At 49.8% G+C, this 20,891-nt stretch overlaps 1 protein-coding gene across 1 annotated transcript in view; it reads right to left on the bottom strand.

The window, feature by feature from the left end:
• PTPRN2 (protein tyrosine phosphatase, receptor type N2) overlaps positions 1–20,891 on the bottom strand; it is a 648,263-nt gene that overhangs the window by 15,612 nt on the left and 611,760 nt on the right. Inside the window, exons 17-20 of the mRNA XM_012812959.1 lie at positions 15,568–15,687; positions 13,969–14,135; positions 8,897–8,950; positions 6,413–6,477 (exon numbers count right to left, since the gene is read on the bottom strand). Of these exons, the coding sequence (XP_012668413.1) occupies positions 6,413–6,477; positions 8,897–8,950; positions 13,969–14,135; positions 15,568–15,687 (406 nt within the window). The remainder of the gene's footprint in view (positions 1–6,412; positions 6,478–8,896; positions 8,951–13,968; positions 14,136–15,567; positions 15,688–20,891) is intronic.

Below are 20,891 nucleotides of genomic sequence, written 5' to 3'. Positions count from 1 at the left end.
ACCCAGACAGACACTAACCAGAGCCCTGAACAGCACACATGTACCCAGACAGACACTAACCAGAGCCCTGAACAGCACACATGTACTCCAGACAGACACGAACCAGAGCCCTGCACAGCACACATGGACCCAGACAGACATAACCAGAGCCCTGCACAGCACACATGGACCCAGACAGACACGAACCAGAGCCCTGCACACATGGACCCAGACAGACATAACCAGAGCCCTGCACAGCACACATGTACTCCAGACAGACACGAACCAGAGCCCTGCACAACACACATGGACCCAGACAGATAGCCCAGGCGCTCAATACCATTTAGAATTCAGATGAAGGAGCACACGCATGGGTGAACGGCTCTTAGGAAGAGCCTGTACTTGCATAAAGATCCACAGCAAACTGTGGGCACATGGAACAGGTTCTGGACAGCCTGGGTGGCTGAACACTAACTCGTGCCACAGCATCACTTCCATGCTCGTGCCTGATTAGAACACATGAAACAGTGCTGCCAGGGCCTGCCCAGGGCCACTGAAACCTGCCACCTCTGCTCCCAGGAGCCGACCGGGGAGTCTGTCTTTAGGTCTCTCATGGCCATGCAGAGCCAGAGCTCTCCTCTGCTTTGCCCTGAGGCCTCATCCCCGAGTCTGTGTGGGTTCAGATGGTGACCTGGTGGGGCAGTGCTAGTTCTGATTCTGTTCTGTGGCTTATGGTGGAAGCAGTGGAAGCCTGTTATGTAGCTCATGGCCAAGGCCACTTTGCACCCTCTATCTTGTAAAAAGGGGAACTGGAAGGCTCTCCAGGGAACCGGGTGCATATATCTTAGCCCAAGTCACACTCCTGCACAACCCTTCTGCCTGCCCGAGGAGGTGAGTCCGGGGGTCCACAGGAGGGCTGTTGATTAAGATTCTTCTGCATGCTTGCCTTTCCTGGACCTCCTCGGAAAAGCTGGTGCTCTCCAAGGCTCCTACCTCCACTCGAAAACGTCCCCCTCAGGTGACACGATGCAACAGTGTGGCTTTCAGTGCCACCTTGACCTCTGGGGTTCATGTGTGTTCTCCATGGGTGGTGGTGTGGTATGCCGCTGCATTCCTGGAAGAGCACCTGACCTCTTCAGAGTACCGGGAGGGGATGCAGGATCTGCTGCCTCAGGGGGCATCCCCTGTGGTCTGGGGAGAGGGACATCAGGTTTGGGAGTTGTCTCAAGGTGCCCAGGCCCATAGGGAATCCCTGCAGCCTGTAGGGAATCCCCGCAGCCTGTAGGATGGGCCTAAATCTGTATGGAGCAGCGTGGGCTGGAAGGAGGAGCTCAGCAGGTGTCTGGGGGGCAGCAGGGACCATTTCCTCTCATGGTAGAAGGTGGGACAGCAAGGGCTGGAGGATACTTGGCACTGAGGTAGCCCAGGTGTCCTCACAGTCAGGCCATAAGGCCCCAGCTTGCCAGGGCCACCTTCTGCTGCAGTAGGAAACCGAGGGAGGCCAAGTTGATGCCCCTCGCAGGATGAACAGGAAGCCCCTCAGGGCACCTGGTGGGTGAGGGCCGCACTAGCTCATAAACACACCCAAGGGAGCTGTGCTGGGAATTTCCCAAGCTCGGGGTCCCTCCAGTGAGAAGGTCAGCTCCAGAGCCCACCCTGTGCCCACCCCATGGGGATGGCCACACACCAGGACACTGCTGCGCCCAAGGGCCACTGTCTTCCTGCCTCAGATGGGACACTTCACGCTCCAAGGGCCCCCAGCTGTCACTATTCCAATGCACCAGAATAGCTTAGGGAAGGGGTTGGGGATGTTGGTGGTGGGAGAAACATTAGAAATAAATTGAGGGGAGAAGACCCAGGCTGTGGCCTGAAGAGGACAACTGCTCCTCTGAGTAGAGGGGACTCGCCTCGTCCGGACGCTGTTCCCAGCCTGCCACTCTCTGCAGCTGAGACACTGTCACTTGGGGACACATGGGAGGAGGCGGGTCTGTGAAGTCTGTTTCCTGCTTGTTCCCTTGTTTGAGTCACATAAGCACCAGTGTCTTGCTCTCCCCAGCCTGCCCATCCAGGTTGGCCTTGTCTGTGGAGGAGGGAGCCACATGTACAGCCATGCTAAGGCTCTGATGCCATGGCTGAGGCCTGTGCCCTGCATGGCCAGCCTGGCCCCCCTCACTCCCAACTCTGACGAGAGGGGGTGGCCTCCTGCCATCCTGCTCCCGCGGTCCGCCCTCCCCTCTTCCTCTTGCAGTTTTCCCGACAGCCCACAATAAACTCCCCAACTCATTGACCCCACTGTCCCTGGCTGCACCACTGGCCACCCTTCCGAGCTGTTTCTTGGGGTCCCGGAACAAGCCAGGGTGACACGTCTGACCCTGGCCAGGGCCTCAAACCTCAGGGATCTGCTTCCTTGGCTCACAGCAAAGTGGTTGGAGCAAATGTCCCCCCAAGTCCCTTCAGTTCTATGAAAACAGCTCCCACCATAGCCTGGCCTGCTAGCTGGGGAAATGTGCCCTGGCACCATGGCCCCAAGCAGCCATGTCTGTGCTCTCCACCTCACAACTGGGCAGCCATGGCTGCTTCTCTCAGGGGAGGACGGGACTTTTCTGTCCTGTCTGCGGCGTCCAGCTGCTCTGCTGGGGAGCTGCAGGTCCTCAGTCACCACCAGCTGACCTGTGTCAAACTGGGCGTGTTCCCTAGTGACCCGCTAGACAGGCACATTTGTGGATCAGCCTGGTGTTTGCCAAAAGGGCGAATGACGTTGTGATAATAGGATTCAGCAGGACTGGGGGTGACAGAGCAGGGAGGCTGGGGCCACCCTCAATGACACTGATGTGCAATGAGCTACAGAGAAAAATGTTTCAAAAAATTTTTAAAAACGTAAACTGGATTTCGTAAAAATTAAACACTTTTTTGCAAGAAAGAACATGACCAAGAGAGTAAAAGAACAGCCTATATGATGGGGAAAAAAACTGTAAAAGACACATTTTATAAGGGATTAACATCCAGAAAACATAAACATCCTTATAATCCAACAACAAAGGATTGGAAGAGACATTTCTCCAGTGATGACAGAAACGTCCACGGAGCACACGAAAAGATGCTCAACATGGCCCATTGCAGGGAAGTGAAAACCCAGACCACAGAGAGTCATGGCAACAACTCAAGCAACGGAGAATCCCACATGCTGGCACGGACTCACAGGTGGTGCCCCGAGCGCTGCTTTTGGGGACCCCTGGGGGCTCCCCACACAGGTGCACAGAACTGTCTCAGACCAGCAGTTCTGCTCCTGGGTTTATCTCCAAACTCACTAAAAGCAAGGATTCAAGATGCTTGCCCATGCCCACAGCAACGTCATTCACAGTAGCCGGAGGGGCAAACAGCCCATGGTCTATAAGTGAACGGTGGATAAACAAAGTGTGGTCTGCCCATGCGATGGGACACCACTCAGTTGTGCAAACAAGGACACTGACATGTCTGGCAACACGTGGTCAGTGATAGCCAGTTGCAGGAGGACAAATGTGCATGACCCCACTTGCATGAGGTCCCCACAGTAGCCAAACCAGAGCCAAGTGGAGCAGAGGTCGTGTAATTGCTTATGTTAACCGAACGAGCTTGTCCATGCACAGTTCACTGAGGGTGCAAACCAGCAGTGGGTATGAGGCTGCAATGCCCAACCCTCATCACACGCTCACGGTGGACCCTACCTGACAGCACTCAGCTAACGCGCGTCCGCCAGGCAACCCCAGCACACTGTACAGCCAGCTCAGCGATTCATGCTGGGAAGCGAGACCCTAGCCCTGGGCCTGGACCCTGCCAACAGCAGCAGCCAGTCTCCCCATTCTAGGGCCATCTGAACAGCCTCGCTGTGGCGGGGTGAGGGGGCTGTTCTTCCTCAGCACAGGCCACATGGCACCTGGGCCTGCGTTCCAACCACGGGTTCTGTGCTGGCCCTGCCTGCGTGCAGTTGAGGCCCTGCCCCAGCCCCTCAGGGCGACCCAGCAAACACGGTCTTGGGAAGCCATGCTACTTGTCTGGTGCTCTCCATTCCTTTAAAAAATGGTGATAAAGAAAAAACTCTGATTAGAGAGATGTCACTGACAAAGACCTAAAAAGCACACCTCAGAAAATGTTTTGGCTGAAAACAAAAGTTTTTGCTTCATGTGAGCTAAGCCCTTCCTAAAAGCTGGTTCTGATGCTTTATATTACTTAGAAACGCTTTTGCTGCCACAGAAATAACTCATAGAAACGCTTTACAGATTGCTGTCTACTTTCCCGCCACAAAATCCTTTGCGGACTGAGAGCCTATTTACTCTGATTTCAAACTGCATTATTGTCTGCCGGCTGCTAAACTAGACAGTGGAGAAAGAACTTAAATTATTCCAAGTTCATTCTTAAAGGCCCTTAAACAAGGCCCGAAGGCCCTAATCCCTGAAAGGCCTTCTGGACAAGGGCACGGCTGAAAGCAAGCTGAGGTTGGCGCACTCAGAACCGGGGACTCCAGCGTCAGGCTGTGGCACCAGGACGCTTTGCGAGGCATTCTTTGGTCCTCTGCAATTCATTCCTTTTAAGAAAGGGAATTGGGAAGAAAGGTTTCACGTCCAGGGCTCTGGGCCTTTGATCATTTGATGAACGAGGGTCTGCAATGGGGCCTCCAGCTTCTCAGGCTGCACAAAGACGCCCGCCCGGTGCACAGGCAGGCCCAGCCCGGCCCTGAACAAAGCCCGGCGCCTCTCCGTGTGGTGGCCTGGGAAAGGCCCACCTCCCAGCGCCGACACCCTGCCCTTTGATCTCTCCTGAGCTCACGGCCAGCAGGTCAGGAGCAGAAAGGGTTGACCAATCTCAGAAAAGGCCCAGCCTGCCCACACTGGCCCGTTCCACATGGCTGGACACGTATTGTTGAGTGCCTATCTTGCACTTGGAGTGGCATTTGATATTACACGGTACGATGGCGCCAGTAAATAGTGCACTGTGGCCTTGGACATAATGTCCACCCAGCCCCTGGCTATGATCCCAAGGCTGGACACTTTGTGTTTCTCCACTGTGGAGGGAACCTGGGCTCTATTACATGATGTGGTGGCACCAGAGCAGTCCTAGCAGATGTGAAAATTGAGAGTCTCTTGCCACCTGCTAACAGCAAGTTTCCACTTAAAACAAATATGCACCAGGTAAGTTGATGGCAGCGTGTTGGTCAAAACTGTAGGCCTGGACAGAAGCACTGCAGTAAAATCCCTAGCACTGTTCAGAAGGTATTTTGGTTTTACTAGAAGGGAAATTATTTACGTGGGAGAGAGAGAAAGAAGGGATAGGGAAGAAATATAAACCTACTGGTAGCTCTGAGCTTCAATAACTATAAATTTATACTAGGATGCCAAAAACATATGCACATTTAAAAAGGTTTTGTTGGGGCTGGGTGCAGTGGCTTCCGCCTGTAAGCCCAGCTACTTGGGAGGCTGAGGCAAGAGAATTGCTTGAGCTCAAGAGTTTGAGGTTGCTGTGAGCTATGACACCATAGCACTCTACCCCAGGGTGATAAAGTGAGACTTTGTCTCAAAAAAAATGGTTTTGTTGGAAGTAAAATTGATCATTTCCCAAAGTGTGCAAATTGCAGGTAAAATGGATCTTACCTGACCAGTAAGGTACCTTCAATTCAACTTCCAAAAGTAATCCATAGGTAACATTTCTTAAAATGTGCATGCATTTTGGGGCACTCTCTGTATATTTGGTAAGACACAGTGGCATTAATGGAGAAGGAAGAAGTGGGCCCTGGCTCTGGCCTCACAGGTATGGAGTTTAGCTCGGCACCTGGAGAAGTAGCAGGCCAATCCCAGGCCCACATTTCTGTAGAAGAAATTGGGTCCCAGGCTCTGTCCAAAGGGGTAAAACTCATCTCTAGCAGAGCCGGGTCCCCCAGGTTTGTCCACCTGCTGCTGGCTGTGAGCCCCTCCCTCATCTGGTAAGGTCAGGTCCAGCCACCCCACAGGGCCCCAGAGAAGAAACGCCCTGGAATGCAGAGAGACTCCCTGAGATGGAGACATTGTTGAAAGGACCGCTGGAGGGTCTGTGGAGATAAGATGGTTTATATTTGACGGCAATCACTCCCAGAGGTTTCTAGCGTGGCTCCTGCACAAAACCTAAATTATATCCTGCAAATACAGTTTTAGTAATGGCGGAGTGTCCTAGAAACTGCCTTGAGGTACACTGACTGCTACTGTCTGAAGACCCTGGACTGCACCCTTGTTCCAATGCCATCGAGGGCCTACTATGCGTTCAGCGGGTGAGCAAGAAGGGACCAGAGTCAGTGTGCCCATCAGCCCCCGTCGTGCTGCGGGGAGAGGACAGCCACCAGCTAATGTCTTCCGGGACCTTCTGTGAACACCATGGCCCTACGCTGCCAGTGACGGGCCAGCTCTGAGCCCGGAGGCGCCGTGCTCACCTTTGGCCATCTTGTTGAGAACCATGTCGATCAGGACGTAGGTGCCGCTCCGGCCCGCGCCGTCACTGCCAACAGAAGGAGAGACATGAGAGGGGCTGCCGTGGGAAGCCCACAAAGCCCGCGACAGCCGGTTCCCTCCCGTGTACGTGGGCATGGGGGGCAGGGCCAAGGCTGGGGTGCGTGCGCCTTTGAGCCATCCTGCTTCGAGGAACCTATTTCTTTCCTCCTTTCTCCTTCTTTGGCCAAAGATGTGGTAAATTTTTTCAGGAAAAGGTGAGAAAAAGAAATGCTTGACTGTGTCAGAGTTGACAGCATTGGTATTAAAAACACTGCTCAATTCTTTGTGATCACTGGACACCCCCCTCGGGCAGTGGGGAGGACCCAGGGGTGGGCCCCGCTGGGTCACACTGGAACCACAGCTGCCAGTTCATCAGGGCCTGAGGGCCACCTCTTTTTTTTTTTTTTATTTGAGTCAGGGTCTCACTCTGTCACTCAGGCTGGGGTACAGTGGTGCGATCACAGCTCACTATAACCTTGAATTCCTGGGCCCAAGCGATTCTCTCACCTCAGCCTCCCAAGTTGCTGGGACTATTAGGGTTCACCAACACACCTGGCTATTTTCTATTTTTTGGGGGGGGGGCTACAATGTGCTGGTTTTATTTACAATTTGAAATATTTTCATCAAACTGGTTATCATAGCCTTCACGGCATTTTTCCTATTTTTTTGTAGAGGTCTCGCTATGCTGCCTAGGTTGGCCTCAAACTCCTGGCCTTAATTGATCCTCCCATCATAGCCTCCCAAAGCACTAGGGTTGTAGGCATCAGCCACCATGCCTGGCCGTCGTGCCCTTGTTAAGTGAATGTCCTCCCTCTCAGAGGTAGAAATGCACGTCTCATCTGTTGCTTAATCATATTCTTTAAAAAGCACTGTCATTTCATGTCTTTCTCATCCTACCAGCTATAACTGGAATATTTACCATCTGGGCTGGAGTTGTAAAAATGTTTTGAATTATACCTTAACAACAGCAAATGGAAAAAAATGAAAATTCCTTTTCCAGGAGAAGGGGCAGCCTCAGCACGGTCTGCTGCTTGGAAGAAACGTGTGAGGTTGTGTCTCCCCGGGCAGAGCTACCTGTGTTCCAGGGACCCCCTCTAAAGCACATTCGCTTATCTCTATATCTGTGGCTTTTAAATGGAAGGCTTTTCACAAGTATACTCCTAGCCACATCAATTGTGACTTTAAGAAAAAAATTAAAAGGAGAGTTTCCATTTGAGGCTTCAGTAATCGTGTGACTGACTGCCCAACACGCTGCTGAGCCTCACGTTCCTGATCTGGCCTGTGACCCTCAAAATCACCCGTAAGCCCACAGCTTGATCTCAGATGGAAAAAAGATCATTGTGTTTGGCTTTAACACATTTTCTTGAAGAAATGGTTGAGGAAAGCTGTGTCTGGAAAGCCGAGAGTGGGGCCTGCTTTGCGTCCTGGGAAGGCAGCAGCCGCCGTCCACCCTCCTCGCCCACCCCGAGTGACCACAGGCCACGCTCTTGGGGTGCACCTCCCACTTGTCTTCTTGGCACAGCCCATACTCATGTGCATATTTTAAGAAATGCTACAAAAACCTCCTAACTAGCCGGCTGTCTCGACACGCTGATGGCTGAAGGTGCTCTGTCCCACTCTTTGGGGACACTGAGGCCCCCTCGACTTCTTCCTCTGTCATGGACAGAGCACACATGGGCACGAACACGCTTGCTTCTTGACTGAACCCACAGATTTGAGATTTGACCTTTGGAGACAGACTTCCTTTTTATCCCAGGCAGAAAAGAGCCTTCTATAAGATAGTTCTAGAAAAGTGAAGTATGGCTTCTTTACCCAGAATAGCCGAGGACCAGGGCAGGTGGAAATGGTGCCGTGAGACTGAGTTTTCTCTGCATGGATCAAGTCTCACTGGTGTGGTTTTATATAATGAAGGATCTGAGTCACTGAGTTTTCACCCAAGAGCCCAGACTCAGGTAATGAGCTGGAAACTGCCACGCCCCTTGTCATGACAGAGGCTGTCCTCGTCTGCTCGTGGCTCTAAGTGGCCCATCTGTACAGGGGTCCAGACCTCAGCTCCTGTATGGGTGGCCAAGGCAATGCAGGAGATCAAAAGTACTATCTCAAGGCTTTTGTGTGCTGGCAGCATTAAGAGTGTGAAGAAAATGGGGTGGCTGGATGGCATCGTGGGGGACAGGAGGCAGGGATAGCATGGGGCCGCAGAGGAAATGGTGCATCCGCGCAGACACAAAAAAATAATCACAGTCAGTGTCTTATCTAGCTAAGTGGCTGAGAGAATTAAGTCTGCACCTTTGGTTTCCTTTAGAAATATCAGTTAGCTACCTTTATTTATTAAGCAACTAGAAAGTTCAGCTTCTGCATTTAATCACATAGATTATTTTTTGAGGTAGCAAGAATATTTCTTAATCCATGTTAAAAGTTTTACTTGCCTGCAATGAACAATTATTGGACAAGAACGGCCCCTGTAGCACTTGTTTACTTTTCTGAAATAAAAAGAGATATAAAAATTATGGTTACATACCAAGACTTTATGTTATTCAAAATAATTAATAAGCCAAAGCAATTTTTGTCCGTATTTTTGAAATTATTTTGCAAAAGCCTGTTTTGACCAAGAAAATCAAAATTATATACACAATGTCAAAGATTTTCCTTTTCAATATTAAGTTATGGACAGAGCTTTTAAAACAATTTTTATACCTTCATGACGTTGTTTTACTTTATAAGCAAGAACTCCAGGCAATCGGCCGCAGTGCCCCCACCCGGCCCTCTCTCCCACCCTCCCCTCTCCACCACCCTCTCCTCCTTCCCCACCCTCTCCTCCCAGCCCTTTCCCCCACCTCTCCTTTTTTTTGCTGCAGTTCATCTGACCTTTTGTTGTGATATGAATATCTTGATTCTTTACTAAAATTTTTGAGCTAGGCGACTTATGCTCAAAATTTCTTACAGTGTACATATCATATTGGAATATACTACGATATTACCGTACTATCTAGAAGCAGCAGCCTTAATGGCCTTTCTTATCTCTCAGCTTTTGGTAAGGATATCTAAATTACAGAGAAACCTCAATTAAGTCCAAGATAAATCTTTTCTATTTTTATGAATTTGAGTCTGTTTAAAAGCAAACTCCACACTGTGCAGATTTTAGGTCAGAAGTTATGAAATTTAACAATGAGAACATATCTAAGATTTCACAACCAACCTCTAAATCAAAACTGAGGACTGATTTAAAATTCCCCATGTAAGCTTCAAGTTTTTTTCTTTTTAAAAATTCAGTGAAACAACTAGACATGTTTACAAAGTACATCAAAGTTCTCAGTAAAATATTTCTTAATAAACTAAAGACAGGAGCTCAGCTTATTGGAAGGAAAAATGTGCCGTGCAGTGCCCTGAAGCATGCAGCCTGGTGTCCTGTAATGTGAGACGTGAGCTACCAGCTTCTCCAAGACAGTGGAGCAGGGACAGAGGCCGTCGTGTGGCTTTGAAAGACAAGTCTCCTCAGCACCCAAGTCGTGAGCTGGAGAGGAAGTTCACCCAGCTGGTGGCTTTGCTGTGAACCGTCAGGACAGAAGTGGGGTGGCTGCGGAGGGGGCAGTGAGTGTTCCTGTGACTGATGAGCTGGGAGAGGCTTTGACGTCACAGGGCCCGAGTGTCAGAGCTCTCTCCTTGTTTCCAACTTCCTCTCTGGAGTGAGCAGAAGGAGGCCTTCTCATGGGGATCCCAAGGCCCCACGGTGGACAGCAGAGTGGGAGCTGGAGGGTACCAGCTGCAGGGCCTGGTAAGGCGTGGCCACTCCCAAGAGCCTGCGGGCCACCCAGAGACGGCCTTATAGGCTGTTGGGTGCTGCAGCTCTAAGGCTTTGGGGGAGGGGAAAAATGTAAAACCCTCTGTACTTGTGGGCCAGGACACGGCAAAGTTCCTGATCTCTGGAGAACAAAGAATGGAAACAGAGCCCCCACTTTTGCTTCAAAATTTCCCGATCCTGACTCCGGCTATGATATCATCTCAGCTCCAGCTTTTTTTCTTTCTTTTTGAGACAGAGTATCATTTTGTCACCTTCGGTAAGGTGCTGTGGTGTCACAGCTCACAGCAACCTCAAACTCTTGGGCTTAAGTGATTCTCTTGCCTCAGTCTCCCAAGTAGCTGGGACTGCAGGTATCTGCCACAACACCCAGCTATTTTTATTGTTGTTGTTGTTGTTGTTGTAAGTTGTCATTGTTGATTGGCAGGTCCAGGCTGGGTTCAAGTCCACTAGCCCCAGTGTATGTGGCCAGTGCCTTAACCACTGTGCATGGGGGCTGAGCCTTAGCTCCAGCTTTTCATAAAAACATGCTGGATCTAAGGGACATACCTCAGGGTGTGGGGGCCTCTCTCTCAGTAAAGACTGAGTGTGTGTGCATGTGCACACACGTGTGTGTGTGTGTAGTGTCAGCAAGCCACCCACTGGCAGGGGAACCCTGAGGGCTCTGCTGTCTAGGGCCTGCTGGTCTGAGTCTGCACCCGACTTCCAGGCGCCCGCCTCGTGCTGGGGTGGCTCCGTCAACGCTCACCTCCACGTATGCATGTCCACATGCTGGTTTGCTCATATTTGCACAATGAGACCAAGCACCAAAAAAAGGTACATGGAAGAAAAAGAAAACCCACAGGTACCTTTCTGAAAACTGCACTGGTCTAATAATTGGAAGACGCCGTGGTGTGTCACTTGCAGTGGTCAGCTCTCGCTTTGGCAAAATGCAACAGTAATCTCTCTGGCTAAGGCATGTTGCTCAAAAGCCAATACTGGCTTTTCTTGCTACAACTGGCTTCTCAACATCTGTAACTCCTGCCTTTATTTTATGGTAAATTTAAGATATTGTTTTCTCCACTGTGTTGTGGCTGCTGGCCGTGACAGCCTGGGGAGGGTGTTGTGTAATTTTTGTGCCAGCATAGACCTGTCTACAGACACCTCAACTGGGCACAAGCAGAGGTCTCAGGGCTTCATTACAGAGAGTCACGCACTATGTCATTGTGTGTGGAGTGTCACAGAGAGAGAAGCCCAGCCTGACACAGCCCACGAGTCCCCCAGGTGACCTGAGTGGGCTAACACGGGGCTGCCACGCTCCCTCCGCTAGAACAAACCGTCAGCCAGCAAAGGTCTCCGCCACTGAGGAAAATCGACACCGTGTGTATCCGACAGAAGGACGTCACTGAGGAAGAACGGTTAGTATACAAACCGACCCTCGGTCACCGGGGGAGAACCGGCCGTCACGCAAACCACAGCACGCAGGGTCAGAGGTCGTTAGAGGCTCAGAAAAGGGGCGCCCCAGTGTCCCTGCAGCACAGTCACAGTTTCCAATGATCACTTTTGTGACTATGCAACTGGGCTCATATTACTAGCTGCAACATCACAAAAATGACACTGGCCACCGCTAATTAGCTGGCAAAGTAAGGGTTTGTCCATGTTTACAGTGAGCGGTTAGTGAATGCCATTGCACACAGCAAGACATGTGAGAATAATGGGGGGGGGGAGAGATGGAGAGAGGGAGAGAGAGGCAGAGAGAGGGAGAGAGAGGGAGAGAGTGGTGGAGAGAGGGAGAGAGGGAGTGAAGTTTTTAAAAGCAGAGCCCTCACAAGAGATGATAATTATCTCTTAGCAGCTTCTCTTTAAAGTGTAAATGTGCTCCCTCTGGGCTCCAGAAATATTTAATTACACATCCCATGCCTGAGGGACGCACCAGCCGGACTGGCTGCCTATTGTTCAAAGAGAAGGAACCCTGTGTCCTGACGGCCATGTCTCCACAGGCCCTCTCACCTTTCCTGGGGCTGAAATTTTGGTGGCTACTTTATAGAGAAAATTTCCTACCAAAGATGGTCTAAGCGTGAGGCTTTCTGAGAATGTGACTGTCCAAGCCAATTGCCCAGGTTGAGAAGTGGCCTAGGAGGCTGGGCAGTGCCATGTAAGGCCAGCAGCAAAGCCCCCATCCTCAAAACTGTGTCTGGGGTTCATTTAACAAAAACCTTCTCAGGCCACATCGCCTTAGACCCTGGAGCCAGGGAGTTTGGGGAATCAGGTTTTCCTTTATGACAAATCGTGCACACAGAGGGTTGGCCCAGTGCACATCCAGTCTCGTGTGTGGACATGGACACAGAACATGCACGTGTGCATTAATACACCAAGTGGGTGCAAGGATGGGCCGCAGGTCCAGGCGCCGTCTTTGTGGCTACATCCATTTGCCAGTAGTGACTGTTTCTTGAAGACCCTGTTTCAGGGAGTGGAGTTTCTACATAGAATGTCTTTAGGAATAAATCTGAATCGAGAACATATGTGTAAGGGCCAGGAAATTAGGATGTGTGTTGTGGCTGCTCCGGGGCATGTGAGGGACTCTGGGTCTGCCTTCTGTGTCCCTGCAGGAGGTGACAGAGTGGTGGCAACATGGCACCAAGTCCTGTCTCTCCTGCGCAAAGCACCTCTAAGTGCTACTTGATCCAAAGAATAATTAAAATAAAAAAAAAACCTTTTGTTTTTCAAAGTAGACTATAAGGCAAAAGAAATAGTAACAAAGTCTGTAATGTACAAATTAAAGAAACCCAGAGACAAGTCCAAACCTGTCCAAGTCTCTGGGACAATGCCGGCCTTTCAGGGTTAGGTGACCACGGGCAGGGGAGGAGCAGCTGTCCAGAGACAAAGGCTGTGTGGAGCTGGTGCGTGCCACAGTTTTGCCTCCCTCTCTGAGCCCTGCCTGGTATTTATCTGTTTTCCTTAGTAGGTAGATGTCCTATCGTCATGTAAGAGACGTTCTGTAAAATTTAGAACTGGTTATTGGTGCTGCCGGGCAATTCCATTTTTGTTGTGGTTATTTATTCATTCACTGCCAGTAACTAGCCAGGATGAACCAACTGCTCACCACCAGATGTGGTGTGCAGGCAAAGCCTCAGCCATAAATTACACTTTCTTTCCCACAGTTTCTTCCTGTAAGACAGAGTCTTTCATTCATTTAGAGTTCGATGAACACACTTTAGGAGAAGACAACTCACTGGGTGACTGGCTCACTGGAGCAATGAACAAAAAATTGGAATTTTTTTTAAACTATTAACTTCAAAATAGCACTAAAAATACACACAATCACGTGCTCAGAGTGTCCAGGCCCTCACCCAAGATCACCCACTTCAGAGCCTGGGCCTGCATCTGTGAAGCGCATCCTGCTGGCAGCAGGTGCATGTCCCAGCTGAAGATCTGAGCTCGGTCACTGTGGTCCTGGGAGATGTGAACTTAGGACTGCCATTTGGTTGAAGAATCTTATCAAAGTAATGACTGTATTTCTACAATTCTGAGACACCTTTCCCCTCACATTTCAGCACCTCTAAAACTAGAAAACATCTCACAGTTACTATGTATGGCCAACACAGTCCTCCTTCCTTCCCTCTGATTATCACACAGAAGGTGGCAAGGACCCCTGTAATCAACATGCACCTGCCCCCCGGTGGCTACGCTCGTGCTTGTCTGCCTACGGGCTCTCAGCCATACCTGCGGAAATCCAGAAGGGACCTTGCAGAGGTAGGGACTCCCTGGTCATACCAGCTCAGGAAGTGGAACTGGGTGACCGTGCGCGTCTCGCTGGTCTGCAGGTTCTTTAGGTAGAAGCTCCTCACCAGGAAGTCCTCACACCAAATGTGCTCAGAGACCAGATTCACCTGCAGGAAGACCAGAGGCAGGGAGTGGAGGGAAGCGTGGGCATCACACATTTCCAGCACCGCCCGACATGGAGCCAGGTGGGAGGAGAGAAGGGCTAGAGCTGTGGAGAAGGCTGGTATTTATCATGTGTGTTTAATGTCACTTAGGGCCTTGACAGGCAAATAATTAAAAAAATACATTACAATCTAGCCAGGTGCAGTGGCTCATGCCTATAATCCTAGCACTCTGGGAGGACCAAAGAGGTGGATCCCTTGAGCTCAGGAGTTGAAGACCAGCCTGAGCTAGAGTGAGACCTGTCTCTACTAAAAATAGAAAAACTAGGTGGGCGTTGTGGTCGGCACCTGTCCCAGCTACTTGGGAGGCTGAGGCAGGAGGATCCCTTGAGCTCAGGAATTCAAGACCAGCCTAAGGTAGAGTGCGACCCCATCTCTATTAAAAATAGAAAAACTAGGTGGGCGCCTTTAGTCCCAGCTACTCAGGAGGCTGAGGCAGGAGGATCATTTGAGCCCAGAGTTTGAGGTTTCTGTGAGTGAGGCTGATACTGTAGCATTCTGCCCAGGGTGATAGACTCTGCCTCAAAAAAAAAAGTTACAACCCAAAACTACTCCAAGTATTTTTGTCTTTTGTATTTCTAAGTCATAAAAGCTTTCGAAAAAAGTAACCAGAGAAAAATACTTCTGGGCAAAACCATCAACACAACTGTGTCCTGCCAAGTGGCTCTGCTCTCACAGAGACCTGGTCTGCGCTGATAGCACCTGGTGTGGAGGAGTGAGGACTGTGTAGACACGCACACAGAGACTCCGCCTTGGACGCTGCCACCCGCAAGCCTGTCTTATAGTGGCCTTGATGCTGTATCCATGACTGAAGAGTTCACATTTAAGCCTCTAACTTATTTCCTCCTGGGAACTTGGGCAGTCTGAGTAGTGCAATGCAGAATGGAACACCAGGGTGTGTCTAAGCACTCCCGCAAATGTCTGAATTTAGTTCCTGCTTGATGAGGGGCGGAAATCTAGCAAGAGAGATAGACTTGTCAGCAGGTTGCCCACAGAGAGAAAGGTCAGATGGAGCAGACACAGAGCTCGAAGGGGCAGCAGGATCATATTCGTCTGAGGAGTAGCAGGGCTCTTGGGAACTGTGGGCCCACTTAGCCCACTCAGGTTATGTTGGACCAGGACCATGTTGGCAGGTAGGGCTTTTTAAATCTGTCAGCATCTGGATTTATAAAATTAAAAAAATGGAAACCACACTATTTACCCAGGACACAATTCACAGCCACACGACTGTCTGAGCACCTGTGTCTCCTGGGATTTGCTCCCGCTAAGAGCAGGAGGCTGCCCCTACGTAGGGATGTGCTGCTGGTTGTGCGGGCTCTGTGCAAATGGGGACAGCTCGGAGGCCGGCCTGGGCTGGGCGGGGGTATCCTCTAAGTACCTCGTAGACGTGGTAGAGGTTGGAGCCTTCGTCCGGCCAGTAGTGGTGGCACTGCCTGACGCCGTTCTCCGAGAGGGGGGCCAGCATGACAATGACCGCACAGCCGCTTTCCCACACCATCTGTGGACAGAGAGAGACTGTGTGTGACACGGTCAGATTTATTCCTTTCACAGAAATTCATTTCATTTTCATTAGACATGTTTCCAGCAGCCACTATCACATCTCTGAAGACACTGGCCCCAGAGTTTGCTCGTTTCATGAAATGTTTAAAAAGCCCTGTGAGTGCATTGCACACTGTTCACGACCACCTCCGTTCTCTGTTCAGCGGGCTTCCCGACTTGAAGAGACTTTCCTAAGGTGACACCGAGCAGCACAGGCTGGGTGAAACCCCTTCCATGTGGCCCAGAGGGAGGGCGGCTGGCACCTGCACTTTCCGCAGTTGGCATATTTGGCAGATGAGAGACACTTTGCTTCGTAAAACTATATCTTCTAAAGGTTTCTTTCAAGGGACATCACAGAAAGCAACATTCTCTGCTGGGATTCCACTCACTCACACCAACATATCGCAGTGCCATTTGAGTTAAAGCAAACCCCAAACCCCCTGACTAATTCCTAACTGCTACGTGGAAGCAGCGGCCAGGCACACTGGACTCAAGTGCACACTCACACCCGGGGCAATGACAACAGCACAGACGTCCTCCAGATGAACTTCTTTGCAAACACAACTTACAACTTCGCTGCAATAAACCTGCATGTTAATACTTACAGCGTAATTGCTAAGAACCATTAATTCTGCGGGCACACTGATGTAGCATTTGTAGCCTTTTATTAGCATATTAAATTACAGAGTGAAGAGGGGTCTACTCTTTCTGCTATGGGTTCATTAACGTCACAGAAATATTTATAAGAAATGGCATTTAGATGTAAATTTGGTATCTGAGAGGGCTTCTATTGCTTTTAAATACAGATATAAAAATCTAAGATTTTGTTACTTAGAAAATACACATATCTCAAATATAAAATGCTTTTTTATCACAGTGCATGTTATTAAATTCTTCTTTAGATTACATTTTAAAAGTCAAACACGAGCACGGTATTTCCTCTTTTAACACTGATTTACGGTCCCATGTGGTAGAAATATCAGTATCCTTTAGGCAGCTCATGGTAGATCACTTATATTGGAATTTAATGGAACCTGCTGAAGTATTTGCCAAAAAACCCCACAAATAAATATGAATTATGCTCAAACTCGGTTCTTTTTTTCATTCGTGCCACTCCAGCAGTAAGATGAGAATTCAAAACGTGTTTCTTGCTTTAAGCTTTTCAGGCTTTCGAACCTGCTTGCCACGTTGGTGCTCCCCCCCACATAACGATTTAATGCGCCTTTAGAAGGTGGAGAAGCTCACTGAAGCCATTATGAAAATGAGGAAAAACACAGATTTTATGAGTGTAATAAAAATGCAATGATCTAGGCCATAAACTGATCACCAGCTCTGCCCGCGCCGCCCAAGTGTGACATTACCAGGCCCCGTGCGTGCCCTGCACTGGGGCCGCCGTGCTCATTGGCACACACAGTGCTTCATCTTGGCCGCCTCCCCTGCTCTCCAAAGGTTTGGTTAAGATTAAATCCAAATGAAACTTAATTTAAACAAACAATCCCAAGGGCACCCTGGGGAATAATACTTCTTTTTAGGTCACTGTGTACAAAAGCAGAGAGGGGAATTTACTAACTGGAACAAACAGGCAGCCTGACTGGGCACCGACAGCGTCACAAGCTGCCCACAGTCTGGGTCCCTCGTCCCTCAGATCCCTGGACAGGACCCACTGTAGAGAGAACTGACTCCTCACTGCCTTCACCTGCGGTGCCCAGACAGCCTAACCCCAGAAGGCTGAGAACAAAATTTACTTTGGATTTTGGTGGGAAAATAGAATGTGAGCAAGAATTCCAGTCAACTAACGTTCAATTTCTAAACAAAAGAGAAGTTTCACTATTTTCTTTCTCTTTGGCGTGGTCTTTGTCTATAGGCAAAACACAGGAAGGCAGTATTTGTGAGACAATCTTTGATAAATCTGAAACTGTCTCTTCCAGGAAGTAAATAATGACCCCAAGTCCCTAAATAATCTTGGTGCAGGTCATTGGAATAGGCAGTTTACAAAATTAAAGACCTGTACTGCTGAATTCTGGAAATGGAAATTTCTAGCATTTTTGGTATGGTTAAGTATCAGAAAATACAGCGTCTGTGGCCATCTACTTGTTTGACATACTAATTGAGCACCTCGGATGTGGTGGGCACTTGGCTGGAGATTCCAGATGGACTGCCCATCCCAGCCACAATGTGCCAGGGAGCCCTGTAGCCACCCATGGTGCTCTCCAGACACAAAGCAGGTGTCTCCATCCTGGGATCAAAGCAAAGTCACCAAAACAGATTAAAAATGAGCTGTGCGTACAAGTCTCAGTGCTGAGCTTCAGAGAAGATTTGAAGCTCCCTTTTCTGTGAGTTTCTTCCCAAATGCACCTGCCTTGCTCCTCAGAAGTCCCCCTCCAAGGCCCTAAATGTTACCACCCCACACGCCTGGGGCAGGAGAGTGAGTGGCTTCTGCAGCCCATTAGTCCCACTGATGTCTTCACTGGGGTGTGGGCTGGACGGGTGGGCAGCCTGGTGGCTCTTGGCTGGCCTAGAATAGCATGGCCACCTGCTGCCAAGCCCTACGGGCCACCCCATCTTCACTCATTCACCAGTGACACAGCCCAGAAACTCATGGTGATAGCCACAGTCACGCCAACTTGGAATGGGGTCTTCTGTATTGGTAGCAAACAATTGGGAAAATTAAAATGTAGTGACTCAGCTGTCCCCAGTGACAGGAAGTGCAACCAAGGCTGCTAGTTAGCTCCCTACTGATTGCAAAAGCTGTACCACTCTGTGTCAGAGGCGGGGCTGTGACCCCAGGGGCTGGGATTTGTCCTCCAGGGAATGTGCTGGAGTCCTGGCCCTCACACCCACATAGAGCAGAGGGTTTGGAAACAGAATCTTTGCAGTAGTAGTCAAGTTAAGATGAGGTTTAACTTGAAGAGAGTGGTTCTAACCTAATCTGACCGTGTCCTGAAAAGTTAGGGAAGTCACCACTCAGAGGCACAGACTCCAGAGGAGATACCCTGAGAAGAAGTCAGAGGCAGTGGTGATGTGGCCACAGCCAGAAGAGACACCCGGGGCCACCGCTGCTGGGAGAGGCCAGGAAGGGCCTCCCTGGAGGCTCCAGAGGGACTGTGGCTGGGGGACACCTTGATTCCAGACTTCTGGTGTCCAGACTGTGAGAGCACACATTTCTGTTGCTTTAAGTCATCTACTTTGTGGTATTTTGTTACATCAGTCCTAGAAAACTGGCCTGCCTGTTGCTATATCACTCCCTTAATCCAGCCACCAAATGCGCTGGAGGTGTTAAACAATGTGGACTCCAGGTAAGTTTCATATCAAAGTCAACCAAAGCAGAGAGAAAGAAACACAGAATCTCTTCACTAGAAGTTGTTTTTTGATACTAAGTACTCAACAAGCAAATAAAAATCAAATAACCTGACTTAAAAATGGGCAAAAAACCTTAATGCACATTTCTCCACAGAAGACACACTGAGGCATAGGAAGAGGTGCCCAGCGTCACCAACGACGGGAAATGCCAACCAAAGCCATAGCGAGATACCACTTCATCCAGTGAGGTGGGTATTCTCCAAAAGGGCTAATGTGTGCTGCTGATGATGTGGAGAAAAGGGAGCCCTGCACACTGCTGGTGGGAATGTGAGCTGGTGCAGCTGTTATGGAAAACAGTATAGAGATTCTTTGAAAAATTAAAAACAAAACTACCATATGAAAGAGCAACCCCACTTCCAGACAAGTCCTCAAAGGAACTGAAACAGTAATGCAGGCCCTGAATGGGCCAATCCCTTGAGATGATTCTGAGTAGCTCCCTGGACCTAAAACAGTCACAGGTCCCCCGGGGCTTGCTCATGTGCCCTGGGGCCTGCTGGTTGGAGACCAGTCATGTGTTCTGTTTCCTGAGAACTGGGCAGCTGCAACCGCGCACCCCCCCAGTTGCCTGTTCTTGTTCCTGCCTGGACCAGTCAACTGTTTCTATCTTGACCAATCGTAACTCAGAGTTTGAATCCCTCATTTGCATACGTGGTGTGAACCAGGTGGGAACTTTCTCTATAAAAGATGAGCTTCCCTTTGTTTTCCAGAACGCATCTTCATTTTACACCAAAGGTTGTGTCTCCCTGGTTCACAAACTCTTCACTGGAATGAAGTCTCTTTCTTCTCAATTCATCTTCAGGGAACTTTTGTCCACAGTGTGTTGGACATGTCTGTGCTCCTGTGTTGAGTGTGGGGCTGTTTACAGCAGCCAAGACGTGGACTCCACCTGAGTGTCCATGTGCAGGTGAATGAGGAGATGTGCAGAATGGATCATTCAGATTTAGAAAAGGAAATCCTGCCATTTCCAAGTCCAGGGACGAGCTGGAAGAGACTATGCCAACGAGATGGGCCGGCACAGAAAGACGAATGCCATGCGGTCTTCCCTGAATGGAAAAAGCCAAACTCAGAGAGAGAGTGGAGGGTGTTACTGGGGCTGGGTGGGGGATGGGGCACTATTGACCAAAGGGTGCAAACGCTCAGTTGTAAGATGAGTGAGCTCTAGAGGCCTGGCGCTCTGCACAGTGACTGTCTCAACAGTGTGTCACGTGCTAGGTGTCTGCTCAGGCAGGTTTCTGGAGTTCTTGCACACACAAGGCTGTGCTGACTGAGGAGAGAGGCTGGTGTGCGTGGTGCGGTAATGGTCTCCTGTGCATGTGAACTACGGACCCTTTAAAAGCATGTCCGAGGCACCACAAAGACCCCTAAGGGAAACAGGACCCATCTGAGACAGTGGCAACCAGGCCATTTCTCACAATGGGCAGGGAAGCTCCCCCTCTCCAGAGCTGGGGTTGTGTCCCTCCCTGCCCTCTAGTCCTGTCTGTTTCCTCTCTCTTCCGCCAGACTGTCATCGCCTACAGACCAGATCTTCTGGTACTGTTTCTACCCTCCAAGGCATCTAGCTCAGTGAGTTATTATAGTAGCAGCTTAGCTGAAAACAATACATATTTAAAAAGAGACCATCTGAATATTCATGTGATAGGAGATAACTCAGAGAAAATTCCACCAAAGGATTGCACAGCAGAAGTCCTCAGCAAACTTGCTTAAATGTAAAGGATTATTACTTTTTTTTTTTTTTTTTTGAGACAGTGCCTCAAGCTGTCCCCCTGGGCAGAGTGCCGTGGCATTACAGCTCACAGCAACCTC

This window comes from Otolemur garnettii, unplaced genomic scaffold (genome assembly GCF_000181295.1).
Source record: "Otolemur garnettii isolate 467f Iridium unplaced genomic scaffold, OtoGar3 scaffold00235, whole genome shotgun sequence".
NCBI lineage: Eukaryota > Metazoa > Chordata > Mammalia > Primates > Galagidae > Otolemur > Otolemur garnettii.
This window is presented reverse-complemented; position numbering and strand designations above follow the sequence as displayed.